The 20,873-nt window shown below is 35.3% G+C and overlaps 1 protein-coding gene across 6 annotated transcripts in view; it reads left to right on the forward strand.

Annotated features, from left to right (window-relative positions):
* LOC109105217 (mitogen-activated protein kinase kinase kinase kinase 3-like) overlaps window positions 1–20,873 on the forward strand; it is a 58,649-nt gene that overhangs the window by 16,794 nt on the left and 20,982 nt on the right. For all 6 annotated transcript variants that reach the window (XM_042733977.1, XM_042733979.1, XM_042733978.1 and 3 more), the window contains exons 3-14: window positions 7,908–7,998; window positions 9,054–9,118; window positions 11,280–11,335; window positions 11,526–11,573; window positions 12,400–12,442; window positions 12,734–12,806; window positions 13,247–13,378; window positions 13,666–13,728; window positions 15,126–15,207; window positions 15,696–15,812; window positions 19,953–20,031; window positions 20,481–20,539. In XM_042733977.1, coding sequence (XP_042589911.1) covers window positions 7,908–7,998; window positions 9,054–9,118; window positions 11,280–11,335; window positions 11,526–11,573; window positions 12,400–12,442; window positions 12,734–12,806; window positions 13,247–13,378; window positions 13,666–13,728; window positions 15,126–15,207; window positions 15,696–15,812; window positions 19,953–20,031; window positions 20,481–20,539 — 908 coding nt within the window. The remainder of the gene's footprint in view (window positions 1–7,907; window positions 7,999–9,053; window positions 9,119–11,279; window positions 11,336–11,525; window positions 11,574–12,399; window positions 12,443–12,733; window positions 12,807–13,246; window positions 13,379–13,665; window positions 13,729–15,125; window positions 15,208–15,695; window positions 15,813–19,952; window positions 20,032–20,480; window positions 20,540–20,873) is intronic.

The following is a 20,873-nucleotide window of genomic DNA, read 5'->3' on the forward strand; positions in this document are numbered from 1 at the left end:
TAGCCTGCCTTTCCTTCCCCCTTAATGTCAGCTCGTGGTGTAGCATATTCATGGTGACAAGCTCGAACTGCCTACTGTAGGAAGTGTGGTCAGGCAAAATGTTCTCTGCCAACCAAGTGTGGACACTTGAAAGCTACAGTTTCACCTTTCTGCTTCAGATTTGTACTTCTTGCCCAATTTCAAAATATTTTTAGATTTTACAATAGCTGTTTTCAAATGAGATTTTTTTTAAATGTGCTTTATTCCTGTGATGGCAAAGTTGAATATTCAGCATTCATCCCTAGTGAAAAATGTTAAATGTAAATGAAATACATTTAATTTATGCTTGCTGAGTATACTACAAATATATTTGCATATTTATGTACTTAATAATATACCCTGCAGTTGTTCTACTTTTAGTAGGCTATACTAAACTGAAAACTCTGCTAAATTGGAACAACTAATTTTGTACTTAATGCACTTAAATTGTGTGAAAGTAGTGCTGAAGTCCAACTAAAGATACACCAAAGTATATTTGATTGTGCTAAAGTGGAACTATTGCAAGAATACTTCAGGTACACTTTAAAAATCTTACATTTAAGGCCAGTATTATTCAAAGATCATACAGTCCTCTTCAACAGTAACATTAAAACATATTTTAAGCTTAATATTAAGAAATGCATTTTCCACAAGTAGCACTCCAAATAAAGTTTAATCATATCAGTCTTGAGCAGTATGTCAGTAAATATGTTAACTATGTGATTTGAACCATACTTAGTATGTAGGTTTTTGTTTTTTTTGTTTTACTAGGAATTACTCCATTATTCAGTGTCACATCACATGATCCTTCAGACATCATTGTAATATGCTTATTTGCTGCTCAGAAAACATTTCTTATTAAATTTTTGTGGGAACCGTGATTTTATTTAGAGATTCTTTGATGAATAGAACGATCAGCATTTATTTGAAATATATTTTGTACCAATATAAATGCCCTTAGTGTAATTTTTTTAGCAGTTTAATTTGCCCATGCTGAATGAAAGTATTCAATTCTTCAAAACAAAAGTAACTGACAGACAGACATGACTCTGTATCAAAGACCTGTGACTGGCAGATCAACATGCTATGTAATTTCACTCCAGTGCAGTAGGAAATTAAATGGAATGAAATATGGAGGATGTTATCTGTGATAAGATGATTGACAGGGCAGTTTAAACAGTACCGGGATGCATGTAAGTGAGTTTTAGTGTGTGTCTGTATGAGATGTAATTAAGTGACTGTGTGGTTTTTATTTTATCGCATTCAGATTTCTATGTATTTTTATTTTTTTTGATAAGATGTGTAAAATAGAATATAAGGTTTTTTTTTTTTTTTTTCCCCACATATAGAGAACGAAAGAACCCACATATTCAGGTCCCTCTTTCTAAGTAAGTCTGTAGGACTTTTCTCCCATTTTATACTGAGCGACCTATCTAGACAGCATGTTTGGACATTGTAAATGTATTTCCAGTTTAAAAGATTTGTCTCAAATATATTCAGTAAAAACTCAGATTTTGAGACACAGCCTGTATTTCATCTTCCAACTTGATATTGAAAAGACAGGACAATGTTCTGCCGCTATTCGGAGTGGCATCAGGTGTTTGTGTGTGTTTGCATGCTGTGTCTTTGTTGGCTCTGATTCCCGTAAGGCAAATAAAGGGAATAGGAAGTGCAGGAGGTGGGTCTGGTGTTAGCCGGCTGGGAGCACTGAAGCACTGCAGGCGTGCAGGGCATTCATTTAAAATGCATGGGCTCGGAGGTCGGTGGCCCTCAGAAATGTCACTCTCTGTAATGGGAGGGGAGAGTGCCAGAGCCCAGAGTCCCTTCAGAGTCAGATGCGTGTGTGTTTAATGCATGTGTTGGATATTATATGTGTGTGTGTGTGTGTGTGTGTGTGCGCAGCATTGAGACTTGCATCACGGCAGGTGCAGCTGGTTCACTGTCAACAAAGAGCTTTAGAAAAAGAAACTGCTGATGTACGCACAATATTAGGGAAAAGTGGGTCCAAAGTCTTACTGTGGGAAAACACAGACCTACAAAACAAAATGATCCTCCAAAATGTGATCGATGTGACAGGGACCAGTATGCAAAACATTTCCACTTGGAAGATTTATTCAGGCACAAGATAATGTATTTTCGATGGCGTGTCAGCTATTATAAAGCTTTTAGGCACAGTGATGGAAAAATTGGGAGTAAATGATCAGGACAAGCTTGTATTCTTACATTTTGAAAAAGTGATTGATAGTCCATTATACTCATGAGGTAAATTCATTGGCCAATATTTTGAGATTGTTAATGGCTACAGCAAGTTTTTTTTTTTGGTCAGCTGTATTTGCTATCATAGAATAATATTATAATAAATAGATAATCTAGATAATTCTATTTATTATATATATATATATATATATATATATATATATATATATATATATATATATATATATTATATATATCTATATATATATATATATAATATAATAAATAGAATATTCTATTCCTGTGGATAGAATAATGGACAGGAGCAGATTGAATAAAGTCTTGGACAGTCAGTGCCCTTCTTAGACTTTACTAATGCCATTTAACCATTTTAAAAAGCAATAATTGTAGAGGTGTTTTGTTCTAAACTCTTTGGCATTTTGGGATATTAATTTTTTTTTTTCATACTTTCAGATATAAACTCTCTAGTTCTATTTTTATCTGATTTTCAGTAAATCAGTTACCTAGAAATGCAGATGGCTCTAACATTAGGTTGTCCTAATATACACTAACATTCAAAAGTTGTCAGTAAGATTTTTTTTTCCCCTAAAAAAAATGGATAATTTTTGTTTGGCAATGATGCGTTCAAATTTATCAAAAGTGACAGTCAAGGCACAAATATTTAATTCAATAAATATTATTCTGGAAAATCCAGAAAAACATGTATCATGGTTTTTGCACATATAAGCAGCACAACTTTTCAACATTGATAATAATAAGAAATGCTTCTTGAGCACCAAATCAGCATATTCAAATAATTTCTAAAGGATCATCACTGCCGAAAATTCAGCTTTGCTGTCACACGTACAAACAACATTTTAAAATACAACAAAATAGAAAAGTGTTATTTTAAATTATAATAAATTTACAGTTTTTACTGTACGTTTAATCAAACAAATGCAGCCTGGTTGAGCATAAGAAACTTCTTTCAAGTGCATAAAAAAATGACCACCCACAACTTTTGAACATTAAAAAATTGTTTGTCAAATATGATAATGCATGTTGAGTACATTTTGAATGAATATTGTCTTAAATATGTTTAATTTCAGCATTTTAGAACATCTCATTGTACGTTATAACCGAATTCAGTGGTTTTATTTTAAAACTGCCCATGTAGAACAGTCAAAATTGTCAAGCTATTGAAAAGAATTATGATTTCTTTCATCTTCATATAACATTTGACATCAGACATGGGCATGCTTTAGTAAGGATTCAAAATTTGTAGCAAAGTGGGACTGAAAACACACCCGTTTGGGACATGAGTGCTAATGGGGACATGATTCGTGTTAAATGGGTGACGGGAAATCAGACCTAAGTAAATATAACCCTCATACCAATCAAGCTTATTTAATCCATGCACATACTTTCACACTTTAACACTTAGAACACATTCTGTTATGTCAGTGGCGCTGTTAGCCCTGAACACACATATTTGCACCGACACGCATGTCTAGTAGAGTGACAGTTGAGCGCCTCTCCCTGACAGTCTCTCTTGCTATCCAACCCCTACAAACATGCCCAAGTTCGTCACTTGTCCCATTTCTGTGTGCAATGACATGCTTTAATGAAATTTATTCAGAATTGCTTGTTATTATTCAGATTTTTGTTTCCTTTGTGCAAAACCATGACGGTGTTCTTTGCACCATATGGTTGCTTGTAGTCAAAATTCTGATTCACAGTAGTTTGTAAACAAAAGCTAGAACAGTGCTATTGAAGGTTACACTCTTGTACAGTAGAGGTTTGTACCTTATTCTAACTTGACAATGCCTGAATAACAATATTTATTTATTTATAGTATTGTGTTATTTAAGCTTAAGAAGCAAAAGTTATGTTACAATTTGTTGTTCGATATGTTATATAAGTTCATTTTCAGTCAGCTTTCTGACGTTAATGTTTGAAAATCTTTTTTTTTTTTTGTTGTGTTTTTTTAACCCGCAGAGCGTGGGCAGCCATTTTTATGCTGCGGCGCCCGGGTGGGGGGGGAGCAGTTTCAGATTGTTATAGTGCTCAAGGGCACCTAAGTCAATTCAGTCAGCTTTCTGACGTTAATGTTTGAAAATCTCAATAGTTTGTTGTGTCCTTTTGTACTTGGGTCTGATTGAAAACATTTCTAAATACTGTTGTTTATTTTTGCGATAGATTAATCAATTATTCATTTTTATTTCATGATACTTAATGCATTAACTAATGTGAACCTTACTTTAAAATGTTACCATCTGAAAATATTGCATAATTAAGCTAAGCTAAATTTTCCAAATTTTAGTCTATTCAAATTCTTTTAATTATGATAAAGCCTCTCCCAGGATGCCATGCCTTGACTAGCAATGGAAAGCAATGTAAAATTGTGTTTATCAAGTCAATTCATTGTAGTTTAGTTTATAGTCTATTTTATCTGTCTTCAATACTGTGTGGGTAATTTTGAACTTGTTGAGCTTAGAAATGAAATAGACAGTCACACTTTGCTCAGATGTCTTTTGATCAGAGTAAACTGCATAATTTCAGAGCTCATGGATGCATGCGATGTTGTTACTGTGCGTTTGGAGTCTGTTTATTGTCTAACTAGTTTTAATTTAGTAGAAAAACAATCCCACTCTTTCCTTTGTTTTTGTCGTTCGCTGGTGATACACAGAGAATAATCCTACTAATCATTGTTCATTTTCCTCCTGTTATCTGCCGCCTTGCCTGCTTGTGTCCATGTACAGTAATGGAATTTGGTTGGGAAATTTACCAGACCTCTAGACAGGCTTAAGCGCTTCTTCACATAGAAAGGCAGCCAAGATTTTTTTTTTTTTTAGTGTGGCTCTTAACTGTCCATTCTTAAAGCAATGGACGCTTTCCCCCATCTCACCACTCAGAAAAAAAACTTAAATATATAACACACATCACAACACATACTGCATATAAATGCTAACAATAGCCATGTAACTGCTGCTCAGCAGGACCTGCTCTGCCTTGAAGCTGGCTGTTCTGCCCATCAGACCCTGACTAAGAAGTTCACTTCAATTAGCATGTGTCCTACTCAGAGATATGAATTGCTGCAACTTACACTGTGAATAGCAGGCTAGCAGCTTCCGTTTCCCCTGAAGGAGGTAAGAGGCAGTACCTCCCGCTGTCTCTTGCAGCTATCTGCCCCATATGTGCAGGGAAATGTCACTGCCTCTGTGGAACACTCTCTGGATCACTTGCCCCGGCAGGAAGTGCATGTCACCTGACCCCACTGCTGCGACTTCACACTTCCCTCAGGGAGCAAATGTCTTTTGCACAGACCTGCACTCAAAGGACATTATGCAGAAATTCTCAAAGCGTGTCCTTCCTTCAGTCTGTTGGTTTGGAAAGAAAACATTCCTTGGAATTGGTCCTGAATTTAAACAAGCTGATCTCATGGTGCCTAGAAACAGTATTTTTGTAATTTAATTTTATTTTATTGCATTGCATTTTTTTTCATCTCATTTTATAAACCGTACAATGTTAATTAATAATTTTAAATCTAGTTAAACATGGAATTGAAATAGACAATAACACTTTGCTCAAATGTCTTTGCATCAGAATCAATTAATGTTTAATTTCAGTGCTCATGGATGCTTGTGGTATTGCTCCAAATAAAATAGCATTTTATTGCATATTTTATTATTGCAGTTTATTTTATTTTATTTTCTTATTTTGTCACTTGTTACATTTATAACTGGTTAGGACAAAATCTCAGATTTATTTTATATGTATTAAAATATATAGTATATAAACTATTTAGAAAATAGTTATGTATAAATATAAATGAATTTAAATGTCATGTGTGAAATTTTACCAATTTTGCAAAAAGACAACAGTAATTTTTTTTTTTTTTTTTTTTTTTTTGCAATTCTATTTGGTGATAGCATAGTGGTGTAGAAATCTGTATAAATACTTTGAAATTTAAGACTAGTTTACAGTTACAGTAATACTTACTGTGATTGTGGATGTTTTCATTAACATCCCAGGGTTTTTACATGATACTCAAAGAATACCATGGCAATAAAATCATGCTAGCTTCTAAAATGTTCTACTTTGTACTGTTTTGTAAGGGTAAATGCAATAATAACTGACCTTTCATCTTGTAAATGCTATCATTGATGCCTGCACCCAGCTTGGGCTGTTCAATTTAATGGTGGATTATGCAAGTTAAAATATTTATCTCTGCCCCACTATGTGGGAGTAAAAGGAGGAGTGTGTTGCTAGTGACAGTGGGAGAGAACAAGGAAAAACTGTTAAAAAAAACTTTTAATGAGCCTACAGCTTCCATCATTAAGCAAGCAGTCACAACAAAGTGACTTTGTTCTCTCCCGCTCTCTCTTCCATCTCTCATAATCTGTCTGTCCCTCTCTCTTCCTACTCGTCTCCCTCTCTGCTCACACACACACATTTATACAGCAAAGCCAGAGATCAAGGTCAGCTCAGATGGAGTCGGCCCAGAAGCCCCCACACTAGCATTATGAGTGATTGCCTTCTCGTGTCCATCAGCTGAGATGAGATCACATCACATCTCAGATATTCAGTCCCTGCCTGTTACTTTGTCTTTCCCCTTTTTGTTTTTCCATATCCTTATTTTTCTTTTACAACAACAAATATATGTCTCTGATGGAAGAAGGTCCTTACTCTACCTCTTGGCTTTCAAATGAGCTTCCAAGAGCATTACTGGTTTTAGAGAGAAAGAAAGTTTATATGAGGGGCTTGAATATCCATCAGCAGTCAGGGGGAAAACCACAGTGATGCATTAAGGGTCTGATGCTTTCTGAATGCTAAAGAGAGCTCAGTGCTGTATGCCACTATACACATAAGCATCTGACCCTCCCCTATTGTCTTATGCATGATTAAACAAGCATGCGATGTTTCAAAATTTAGCTTTCATGAGGATTTGCTATCATTTTTCATTAGGAATTGCCTTATTAGAGGTGTTGCATCACTATTACTATTGCGAATCTTTAACAACTTTGGGTAGAAATGTACTTCATCCAAACACACACATACCTGGTCAATGCATTTCAAGTGCATGGTTCTGGTGGTTACTTACACTGCATTCTTGAGGTGAGGTATGATTTTATTTATTTTTTTGTAAGTGCCTTAAACTGTCCACAAGAGCAAAATCCCATAGAAGAAAATCACAGTGTTTGTTGGTGGGCTCTTAACTTGTGCTAGCTCACAACCAGCCAGAACAATAACCGCATATAAATACCTAGGTCCTGGCAACCTGGCAGAATTACTTATTTGCTAACTTTGAATTTAAATGTATTTACATTAATAATTTAAATATAATTATATTTTATTTTTTAAATGTAATTTAATTTTCATAATTAATTTTTTTCCCCCAGAATTTATTTTTTAGTCATTTTCACTAAAGAATATCATTTAAATTTGCATTATTTTATTTTATTTTATCTTATTTTATTTATTTTTTTATATTTTATTTTATTGTATTTTAATTTTATTAATGTATTTTTTAATATATATATATAGATTTAGATTCCAAAATGTTGCACAAATTGGTCAACTTTTTTTCATCAACATGAATGAAATAGCTGAGTAACTGTCTAGGTAACTCACTGGGTTGTTACTGGTAATTTCTTACCTTGTCCCCATCTCTCTGTGTGTTCCTTCGACAGGAGAGGACTTTGCAGTGGTTCAGCAGGAAATAATCATGATGAAAGACTGCAAGCACTCTAACATTGTGGCCTATTTCGGTAGTTACTTAAGGTATAGTAATGACCACTTTCCTGACCACACTTTTACTGTTCTCTGCTCTCTCCTTCACTTACCCCTTCTTTCTCTCTCTCCTCCTGCTCTGTCAGTTCCTATTCCTGTCTAAGTCTGTTGAGTCTCTCAGCTGCACTGCAGGAACAGCCGCTGTGACTGCAGCACCTCTGTTTCTGCTAATTGTACAACCTATGCCTCGTGGCCAGGCTTAGACCTAACTAGATCATCTAAAATTCAGGAATCATGCAAGGGTGTAGATCTCATTTGATCATGAGGACGACAAGAAGAACTTAAGCATTGACAAAATAGTTTTCTCAAATTTTATGACACCATCATTGCCCACCATCGATCTACAAAATTCTAGCTACAGTAGAAAGTTAAGCTACAGTGATTGATAACTTTAACACATCCCTCAGTTTGTAGAACAACCTAAATTGTGTTTCTGTTGATGCACGAACAATGGAGGTCTTATTTGACCATTAAATTGATCAAATGTGACAGTAAAGACATTTATAATGTTAAAACAAGTTTTCTGTTTTAACTAAAATGTACTTTCTTTTCTATTCATCAAAAATCCTGAAAAAATGCATCAGGGTTTCCACAAAAAACTAAGCAGCACAACTGTTTAAGCATTGTCTCTTTGAGAAAATAATTATTTTAAATTGTAAACTGTAATATTACATAATATTACTGTAATTTTGATGAAATAAATGTAGCTTTAGTCAGCACAGAAACTGTAAAATAAAATAAAAATCTTACTGACCCCAAGCTTCCTTATAGCTACAGGCAACTGGAGTGTGATTTGTCTCTGGTTAGTAGTATGTCTCTTAAATATTAGTCTAGACATTAGTGCAAGGCAGCTTAGAGAACAAGAGAAGGGTGTTTTTGATAAAAGCAGGTTTCTTGTGACTTATGACTCTGTCTCCTGCTTGCTGTGTCATGACCCAGAAAAGTGTGCATCCTTTCACTCTCCCTATGGGGCTGCCAGGGGACTATTTCGAGACACATCGATTGAAATATAATTTGTTGGTGTTTTTCTTTCTCTGGCTTTTCAGGAGGGATAAATTATGGATATGTATGGAATACTGTGGGGGAGGTTCACTGCAAGACATATATCACGGTAAGATACACCATATAAAGGTAAACAATCAACTGCAACACTAACTCAAACTCACTCAGTGGTCAGTATTGCAATGCAGTGCAGTATCCCCTTTCCATTCATTATTTAAAGGAATAGTTCACCCAGAAATGAAAATTGTCATCATTTATTCATCCCCACATTGTTCAAAATCATATAAGTTTATATCTTTTGTAAAACACAACATAATTCTTTTAGAAGAATTTTAGTAGTCAGATTTATTTTTCCACGAGGCTTTTAAGAATCTAAAAGTGATCCACATGACGGCTGGAGTCAAAGAACAAACTGTACATTGTTCAGAATGTCTCCTTGTGTTCCATGTAAGAAAGAAAGTCTGAAATGTAATGACAGTGAGTAAATAATCACTTAATTTTCATTTTTGGGTCAAACATTCCTCTAAAAGTCCTAGCGTTAACAGTGTAGAGTAGATACAATGGCCGCAATGCTTTGAAAGTTCTCATTTCTGATGCAAGTTTTTACATAAATAGACTTTCCTCTCTTCCAGTTAACAATTTGATTCTTGACAGATGGCCTAAATATACAAATCTTTTCTTACATTGTTGGAAAGCGTCGCTCTGTATGTTCCCAGGAGATAAATTTAGCAGAACTCAGTAGAGTGGCCCTGTCAGATCATTAGAGCTCATTTTTACGGCAGCTGTCGGCAGTTCTGCGGTTCTCTGTGCAGGGTCGGGGTAGATGGTGTTATAGTGCTAACGTGTTAGCTTAGTGCCCAGCCCCACATCCCACGTTATCAACCCCCCGCTGCCATGTCTGCACTCAGCTACAGGGTCAAAGGCCTGATTAGAGCCGAGGTCGACCGACTCCAGTCCTCCTACACACAACAAAAAGAGAAAGACACAAAAGAGACACGAAACAGGTTCTGCTTGGTCAAACGTGTCTTTAAATAACTCTCTGAACAAGTAAATGATCAAGAAGAAGGATTGTGAGGTACAACAGTGGACATATTGAAAATCTCTGCTGAATGGATGAAAGCTGCTACACCTGTGTGGATGTAAATAGAGAAAAACATTGTAAAAACTTGTCTTAAATAGATTCTTTACATATGTCTAATATGTATTGTTTAAGAGATTGGATTATATATTGCTCAAAGTTTGGGCTTTTTTTTTTTTGAAGAAATTCGTACTTTTATTAAGCAAGACATAGGTGGAAATCCCAGGGGGGTCGGGGGGTCGGGGGGACAGGACCCCCCATCTGAGGGTTGTCTTTCTTAAAAATATGATTAAAAACCACACTGTGTATTTTAAATAACAATGTTTTATACTTTAAATAATTGTTTAAGTAGTAAAACAACACAAACGGGGCAAAAATGTGTTTTAAGTTTCGAAACATTTTGAGTCTCCCCCTCCCTTGCGTCACAGTGCTTTGATCCAAATGCCTGCTTTCCTCTTTTAATTAATTCATCAATAACTTTCTTTTTGAGGTGGCATCACCTCACCCTCTTGTTTTTTGCATCACATTTCAAATGTAAAATAAGTTGCGGACACCATTTCGTCATTTTAACCCCAACTCTCTTCCTTCAGCCCATTTATTATTCACTCCTTCCCATTAGCACATTTCCTGTTTTTGTGACATTTTAATCAGCAAGAAATGTCTCTGTTGACTTAAAGGAGATTAACTGCACTGCTGAAGTGTCAGAGGCTCCGAACCATCAAACATACTGCATTGTTTTGGAGAACAGACAAATGAGATTCTCAGGCGCCTTTTGAAATTTCTTTAGTAAAGTTTGAAGTCTGTTATTTTCATCAGTAGTCCATTTAGAGTTGTAGTATAATTCAACTCTATATTTTCTCAGGTTGGACGTGTAATCAGTCACATTGTTTCTCGTCTTTGGTCTGCTGGAAAAAAACCCATTAGTGGTGCTTTTGTTAAACTTTTTTTTTTCAATGTTGCATGAGAAGAATCAGTGTTATGTGTCTTCGTGATTTAAACAAGTTTAAGCTTAAGCCGAATGTGCTGAAGTTATTCATGCCTCATTTTTCAACTGATGTGTACACACTTTTATATTGTTTAGATGTTTAAACTGTACTCAGGTTATTTTAGCTAATAATCTAATATGAATGGGATTTTCATAGATTTTTTTAGATTATATTACTGCTAATGCACACTAAATATGTCTCCACAGTTACTGGGCCACTAACAGAATCACAGATAGCATATGTAACAAGAGAAACCCTTCAGGTAAGACATTTTACCGGACTTTGTTTTGACAACCAAAGCAATCTGCTGTGACCATGAAAGCTGCTTTTGAATTTTTAATGGTAGACATGTTGACAGATATTTCATACTCCCCATTCTCTAAAAAGCAGTTTGTAAATGTGTTTTTAAGATGATTATGGATGAAAATTAGTGTTTGTGTCTTTGCTTTCAGGGTTTATTTTACCTACACAACAAAGGAAAGATGCACAGAGACATAAAGGTACCATGATTCATTCTAGCTTTTGTGTGTCTTAAATAAAAGGAGTTGATTGGTTGAATTGTATTCAAATGCCAAAAAAAAATTGTGACAGCACATACACCCTTTTTTGCCACAGAAATTACACACATCAGATTTTCTGATTCATATTCCTTGATGATTTCATTAACAGTTAGTCATTATTTTAGGAAATGATTCCTTTAACAGTTCTGTCATTATTTTGCAATTATGTACTGTATGGCCACTAGTGGTGCAGAAATGACACTCTTCACCATTAGTTAGTTGCTGTATGTTTTAATAAAGACATAATAAAGCATTAACATATTTGAAACAATTCCTCTTCTAAATATGAAATATTTTGTAATGTATTTTAAACATGTTTGATCAGTTTAATGTGTTCTTGCTGAATTAAAAGTAAAGTTTGAGGAGTGAATACAAACTAAGTGCTCATTACATCTAAAAAATTATGTATTTCATCTGAGTATCATAGCTGTTTACAAAAATAGCCTTTAAGTAAAGCCCTTAGAACCTTCTAATTGTGATTTGGTAGAGCCAAAGCCAAATCACTGGTAAAGCAAGAGAAAATGTGTTAGGGAGATGTAATTAGTATGACTTAGATGCTGCTTTCACATCTCTGATCATAGATGAAAGCAGGTGATGAAAGAGCAATTTTATAGAAAGAAAAAAATTTGATTCTGAGGTCTGTCGGATTCATTTTTACATTTTATCTCACAAATCCACCAGTAATATATTTAATAATGTCTTATAATAGTTGTTTTACTCTTACCTTACAATGTCATTTTATTTGTTGTTTTTCTGTGTGAAATAGGGTGCCAATATTTTATTGACGGACAATGGTTACGTCAAGCTAGGTAAGAAAATAACAGACTTTCCTTCCATTCTAATTAATGTTTAAAACGGGGAAATTAAATTACTTACAATGTTATGAGCTCAAATCATTAAGAGAGTGTAAAAGTGTTGTGTTGGTGACTGAGAGTACCACCTCATGTTGTCACATTTGATCTGCTGTGGCATCATGCAGCTCTCATATTTCATAATTCATAAGATGGAATTAGACACATAGTAGCATCAGTTGTACACAGCTCAAATGAGAGCGGCTTCAGGGATTGTAGTAAAGGTCTTTTCTTTCTTTTTCTCTGCAGCTGATTTTGGTGTGTCTGCACAGATCACAGCAACACTAGCTAAAAGAAAATCCTTCATCGGGACTCCTTATTGGTATACAGCCCTATTGTGCCACAAATGCAATTTTTTTTTAATAGTTATTATGAATGCATTTTTAATTTTTAATTAATTTGTCACACTTAAGGACTATTTAAACAACAACAAAAAAAACAAAAAACAAAAAAAACAATAAAACGGGATTTAAAAATCCTCAAATGTTTAAAAAAAATGATTACTACTTGTAAACTCTTTACATTATACAGTGATAGAAATGTTAACCTCATATCTTGATGTTGAATATTAAAAGAAATCCCATGTTATTTGTCAACTAGCTGAAATGATTTAGCTGTTGTGGTGTTTTTTTTTTTTTTTTTTTTTTTAAAGTAATCTTATAATTCTGCCGTTTTCTACAAGGCCAAAGATGCCTTTTTCACATCTTACATAACCATCAGGTAGGAGATGTTCATGAATGAGTCTGTAACCTATGCTAACAGGATGGCCCCAGAGGTGGCCGCCGTGGAGAGAAAAGGAGGATACAATCACCTGTGTGACATCTGGGCTGTGGGCATCACCGCCATTGAACTAGCCGAACTGCAACCTCCCATGTTTGACCTTCATCCAATGAGGTGAGAGTTTAAACAGCTTTATGGACCTGTTCCAATTCAGAGAGGGCTGCATTTTTATCTCCTTATAAAAAAATACCATATATCTTATATATGTGTGACTCAACCAATGACTTAAGATTGTGTGAATCTAGTTCAGAATAAGACCTTCTCGATTCCCAACTCCATCTACTGAATCAATCATGGCACACTGTTTCAATGAGTTAAATGTTTGAATTGACCATATTTCCTTGCTAGGCCAAACTGTTTGGTTTGCTTGTGACAATGCCAACCCGTTTTTGTCTCTCCAGGGCTCTGTTTCTGATGACGAAAAGCAACTTTCAACCCCCCAAATTAAAAGACAAAGTTAAATGGTAAGTGCTAATTACATTTTCAGGCAATTATTAGGTTACCTAGGTGTGTAAGATCCTTGATGCCAAGAGGGATTTCAGTGTTGGTTTGTGTTTTATATGCCCGATTCCTTAATTTCATTAATCAACTATGAAATTTGGTCCAAGCACTCTCATTTGCCCTAAACGGTTGCTTTTATGAATTTTAATAAGGTTGCACTTGACATTCTCTTATCTTGTCTGATTAAGAATCTGGTCAGGTCATCTACCGAATAGTTTATTCTTCATTACCTTGCAGCTCTGTTAAATCAAATTAAGTTAATTACATTTAAAGCTAACAAACTGCAAGGCGTCGCAATGGAAATGCTCTTTACACATGAGATTTATAGAGACTCTCCTCTATGGGATGAAATTAGACTCAAAATGATTAATAGATGCACGCAAAATTATCCATGTACTGCATAAATTTTATACCTGTATCTTACTAACCACAAACAAATACCTTTCAGTTTGTGTCTGTGGAATTCGGGATTAAATGATTGTGCAGCAATTTATACAAATACAGACATGTTTGGGAATAAAAATGTTCTGTTCTGCCTTAATATATCATAAATTGCTCATGTGAAAAGGAATCCATGCATATGTGGATCAGGTAACACACGTGGATTGATTGATGTCTAGTTCGAGTTGATCTTGTTTGGTTCATTTGGATTTTGAGACTTCATTTTCACAGTTTACAGCATTTCACGTTCCATAAAACATCTTTATTATATTTCTACGGGCAGAGGAGAATAACCAAACCAAAAAGAAACAAAGAAAACACAATGTAACATTCATAAAACTGTACAAAATGGTATGCGCACATGTGAGTACAAACTATAACATTTGTATTCACAAATATGTCTCTATTTGAACAATATGCTGCACATTAATGTAATTCTTAACTCTGCAGACACCGTTTGAAAAGCATTTGTTTTAGTGTAGTGATGGGCATTTGCAAATTGTTCAAATCGTGTACACGTTAATGAATTGCACTGGGCCTTGTTCATTGGTAGTTGTGTGTGTAGGACGTGAAATGCTGTAAACTGCGAAAATGAAGTCTCAAAATCAAGATCGACTCGAACTAGACGTCAATTAATGCACGTGTGTTACCTGATCCACATATGAATGGATTCCTTTTTGCATGAGCAATTTATGATATATTAATGCAGAAAATAAATTTTTTATTCGCAAACATGTCTGTATTTGTATAAATCGCTGCACAATCATTTAATCCCGAATTCCACAGTCTCAAATTGAGAGGTATTTGTTTGTGGTTAGTAAGATACAGGTATAAAATTTATGCAGTACATGGAAAATTTTGCGTGCATCTATTAATCATTTTGAGTCTAATTCATCCCATACTTCTCTGTGTTCCAAAGGACCAATAATTTCCACAATTTTGTGAAGCTGGCTTTGACGAAAAATCCAAAGAAACGGCCACCAGCTGACAAGTTATTGCAGGTAGGAGAGACTTTTTTGTATCTTGTATTGTTCAAGTTTGCATTTGTCATTTTATGTATTTTTTTTTTTGCTTTTGATTTTAGTTATTTTAGAACTTATATTATATTTATATAATATACTTATATAATTATATAATATAATTATATTTATACTTGTATTATATTTTGTATTTGTATATTTTTATTTGAAATCACATACCTAATATTTTATAAAGCCTATAATTTATTTTTATAAATAATATTTCATATAATATCTTTGTGTAATTGTTTTGAATTACATTTGTTAAATGCATTTTTTATTTAAGTTGTATTTATAATTATTATTAATTGTTATTCAAGTAAAATTATAATTTTATTCATATTAAAACTCATCATTTAATTTTTAAATTATATTTTTAAATTATACATCAAGACTCTTTACTGACAAAAGACAAATGACATGCCTTTAAAAAAAATCTAACATTGCCATTTCAACCGTCTACTCCTCAGCATCCCTTTGTGTCCCAGCCGTTAAGTCGTATTTTGGCGATTGAGCTGCTGGATAAAGCGAACAACCCTGATCACTCGTCCTACACAGACCTGGATGATGACGACCCAGAGCCGGAGGTACAGTATATCTCCCTGTGTGATTCTCAATGTTATCACCACTATCACTTCAAGAATGACTGCCCCTTCGGGACTGTTATTCACAAGCAGAGCCCAGAAAACGCCAGCAGATGGAACCGACATGTTAGCCTCTAAATCCTACGAGTGGGGATGTCAGTTTGACAAGCCCCTCGAGTTTCTATATTCAATATGTCACCCGTTTTATCAAGGTGATATTTTTCAGTGGCTTGCTTTCTCCATTATTAGCCTGTAATAGTTGTTATAGTGGCAGCCATTCATTTCGATCGTCTCATCCGGTTGTGCTACAGGGCTACTTCTGCTGATAAAGATTCGTGAAATCATTTGGCCTCCTTCACAGTCCCCCAGCGAGAATGAAGTCTTCATTTCAACTCTCCCTGTTCTACCCATTTCCCCAAGCATCCATTCATTCTCACTTTCTCTCTTATTCATTTCCCCCCCTCCTGCTCTTGGTTTAAATACAGAGGGTTGTTTTTACCAGTCTCTCCTCTCTCCCGGCGAGTCCTTCAGTTTGCAGCTCGCAGAAAGGTATCAGGGGTGTGCATGTGTGTGTGTGAACATCTGGAAATGTTTTGATTAAAAAGTGTTAATTTAGTGTTGATGACTACATGATGATTTTGTGTTGTAAGTGTTGTGTTTGTTTATTGTCTCATTTATTTTTCTTTATCATTTTTGTTCAGAAGTGTTTAGAACCTAGACAAGCATGTTTGTGCATGATGTGTGTTTTCTTGTTTGCTCAAGTAGTTGAAAATTTGTGTGTGTGTGTGTGTGTGTGTGTGTGTGTGTGTGTGTGTGTGTGTGTGTGTGTGTTTCATGGGTTTGGGCCTATGTTTATCGTTCATGGGTTGTGTGTGTGTGTGTGTGTGTGTGTGTGTGTGTGTGTGTGTGTGTGTGTGTGTTTGTGTTTGTGTTTGTGTGTGAGTTACGAAGGTATGCCCAAGGATGTTTTAGGAAGTTTTGCGTTCTTGTCGGATTTTTGATCGGAGTGTTGATCCCTCAAGAGGTCGGTTTCGGAAACGGAAGCTCAGTTCAAAAGCCGGATTTGGATCCGTTGACAACAGATTTTTGTCTGGCCTCTTTGTGCTGAGGTTTGCTTGAAGGGTTTAACAGAACATCAGCATCAAAGCGCTTTTGGAGAAATTTCTTGCGTCACTGAATGCAAATAATGTTCAGTACTGTGGTGAATCTCATGAAAACCTGTCAAGAATATGTCAAGGTCATTTTTAACCCGTAAATATGATGAAAATAATCAAAAATTTTATTTTTGTTTTTAACACCATTAAGATTTTTCTAATTATATATATATATATGGGGTGTATATATATATATATATATATATATATATATATATATATATGTTTTTATAAAATTGTCATTCTGGTTTTTTTGGCAATGTGTATAATGTGTATGTTTTTTGAAAGCATAGATAATATCTTTTAGTCACTGTACCATGTGGCTCAAGTGCTAAAAGGTGCGATAGAATATTCACAGGCGTCTGCTGAGAGAAGGGCGCAGTGTTTGGCATGCTGTCTATTTCTATTTCAGAGCCCTGCTGTGTCCTTGTTGTCTGAAGGTCGTGCGTCTGTTCCTCTGTCTTATCTCTCCTCATCACATCTACTTCAGCCCTGCCGCTGTGAAACTGAAGTGAAGGATGTCCTTCAGTGACCATTTTGTTTCCTGGACCTGTTCATGATTCCAAAGCCTGCGTGCCGTGTATTTATGTGTATGGTGCTTATGCATGCGCTTCCATTTCCATAGGCATGTGTGCATCTGTGCTTGTGTGTGTGTTGCTGATGGAAGGTGTTCTCTAATTCATGAATGACAGCAAACTTTTCAGGATAGTCATCAGGGACCCAGCTGTCGGACGCCCAGTAGGCCGTAATGATTTTCTCTTGGGCTGCAGTGAGACAGGACAGCAGCGTCAGACAGATAGGGATTCAGAGGGTCAGCATCATGACCCCTGCTGTTATCAGAGAGTGATGCCTGGCATGTATTTTTAGCTTCTAGAGTTTGCCCTCCACTGAGTCTCTGGCAATGGCACTAAGTGATATCTGAAGTGTAAGCATTTAAGCCACTCTCGTCTTCAATGAATTGATGTGTGCTGATTTTGCTGACGGGGTGTTTTTATCTTAACTGGTCCTCTGATCTGCTAAAATTGGCACACTAATAAGCAAGCTATCGATTGAGCACAGCTACAATCTCAACTTTTTTGGTTTAATGTTGTTTACTTATAAAAGCCATTCAACTCGACATGTCGAATAAGATTGCTTAATAGACCCCTTAATCGCCTACGTCACTGTGACGTCACCGCTCTAGCTGGAGGCAAAACATAAGGAAGAACTCATAGCAGGCGCGCTACTAAAAGTTTGAGGTTTTGACTTTAAAATGTCGTCTTGTTGTGTTTTTGGCTGCCAGAATAGAAGGAACAGCACTTTTGGTTCAAACCTAAAGTTTTACCAGATCCCTGCAGACATTCCTTCACAGAAATCAAAAAGACAATTGTGGTTGAATGCAATACGGCGTACAGACTAGACAGAGACGATCATAAATAATGCTCGTGTTTTGCAGTGCACACTTCATATTAGGTAAAATAATCTATGCATATGTACTGGTGTGTTGGTTTTATCTAGTACAAATCAGCAAGTTTATGTTTTATAGGTGAAAAGTCACCAACCTTCAGCACACTAGCTAGCTTAAATGGTAAACAAACATACAGCGATAGATGTGTGTGCTATCCTTTGAATGGTCTCTTAAAATAATCCACATTGCTAATCATAGTTAGCCCAGCGATAGGTTACATTAGACAATAAGCCTTGACAAAATTCCCCAAACCACCCGAAAGTAATGTTGTCTAGGAAATATCCAAAACCTGGTTAAAATGTTTCCAATGAGAACAAGATACAAGAACTACACCAGGCTTAGCTTAAAATAAATAAATAAATAAATTAGGCTACTGTAATGTTATCCACTCGTCATTATATTTCGGTCAGATAACCAGTTTGGTCAGTGAACTGAGTGATCAACTGAATTAATTGATAAATGTATGCTAACTCCCACTTTTTTTATTATTATTTTTTTTGTCACGGTCCCGCAGAGTCAGTTACTGTACATATTCGGACAGTTCCGAACCTTCTTCTGCATCCATGTTTAATAAATCCCTCCTAAAACATGCTAGTTTACGCTTGTCTACATTGCGTCCACGCCTCTTTTTGCCTCCAGCTAAGCCCCGCCCACCCGGAGACGTTGCAATGTTTACAAACTTTTAAGGGGTCTATAGTGATCGACCGATAGGGGTTTTCCAATAACCAAGGCTGATATTTAGAGTGCAGTGTGGCCAGATGACCAGCATAATGCATTGAAATGATGCTAAATGAGGTGTACCCAACATTTCCAGAATTAAAACACTGTGATATAATACATTTGATATAATGTTCAATCAAAATTCACAGATTCAAGGGTGAACTAAGGAAGAAGAAAAAAATCGCTAAATGTCTTAGTGAAGTTTCAATCAAAAATTCATACAGAAAAACAGGAAATTATATTTAGCATATTTTAAGGATGATTAAAACATTATTGCACTCTCACATTGTATCAATTGATAATTAGACACTTCTAATAATTATCTTTTTTTTTTTTTATCATTGTGAATTTTTAAAAAAATGTGTACAATGCTGTCATTAAAAATAATAAAAATAATGTGATGGTCCTTTAAATTAACAGACCAATTATAATAATAAAAATATAATGGTTATTTTATATTTGTTTATTTTATAAATAAATGTTTTTGTTTTTAATGAACAAGATAATTTTCATTACTATACATTAGTGATGTTAAAATAGTGTAAAATGTGCGATGATCCTTTAAATAAATTAATAATAATTATTATTATTTAATTTAATTTTATTATTTTAATAAGACTCAAACATTTCATGTGAAATTCACCAAACTACCACTGCATTGGACTTCATTTAGGAACGTAAACCATAAATTACACTAAACCTTAATAAAACACTTTTATTGATCATTAGCACTGTAAATGACTTCTGAAATACTGTTCTTTTAGACTTTATTTACTGATTTATGTTTATTTGTACTCTCTGTGTGTTTCTGTTTCTCCCTAGCCTCCAGTGTCTGTTCCACATCGGATTCGCTCAACAAGCCGTACCAGTCGGGAAGGGAAGACTCTGTCAGAGATTAACTGTGAGTGTTTGTTGGATTTCTCCCCTGGGCAGACCTGACAGGTGCTCCCGCTCTCCTGAGCATGCCTGAGTGAATTTCTCAACCTCAGTTCTTCAGTGAATAAATCTGTCTGCAGGAGTATACCAGAAATTCTCTCCTATGATCTGTCTGTCAGTATCTGCTGGGGGATTTATTTTTTTCGATTCTGTATCATACCCACCAGACATGTATGCTGACTTAAAGTAATGTGTGGTTTTGAGTGAACATGCCAGCATGACATGAGACTTCAAACACCAGTTATATCAGTGAACTGACTGATTGTTTAAATAAAAGGATAGTTTGCCCAAAAATAAATATTTTGTCAGCATTTACTCACCCTCATGTCATTATAAACCCATGTGCCAATATATTTCCGTGCAATACAGAAAAAGTAAGACTGTTCCTTTAAAACTGTTTTTGTTTTCTTGCAGTCGGTCAGGTGAAGTTTGACCCTCCTTTAACAACAGAGACAAAACCACATCATGAACCGGTGAGCACCATCATCGTCCTGCTGTTTGCTTTGGGATTTTCTGTGATTGCAAACAATTATGTCAGATCAACCAATCAGACCACACTTAGGTATAATTCACCCAAAAATAAAAATTCTGTCATTAATTACTCATCCACATGTCATTCCAAACCTGTAAGACCTTTGTTCAACTTCAGAACAGAAATTAAGATATTTTTAATGAAAACCGAGAGCTTTCTGACCCTGCATAGACAGCAATGCAACGATAACATTCAAGACCCAGAAAGGTAGTGAAGACATCATTAAAATAGTCCATAAGTGTGACATCAGTGGTTCAACCATGTTATGAAGCTAA

This window comes from Cyprinus carpio, chromosome B11, assembly GCF_018340385.1.
Source record: "Cyprinus carpio isolate SPL01 chromosome B11, ASM1834038v1, whole genome shotgun sequence".
Taxonomy (NCBI): Eukaryota; Metazoa; Chordata; class Actinopteri; order Cypriniformes; family Cyprinidae; genus Cyprinus; species Cyprinus carpio.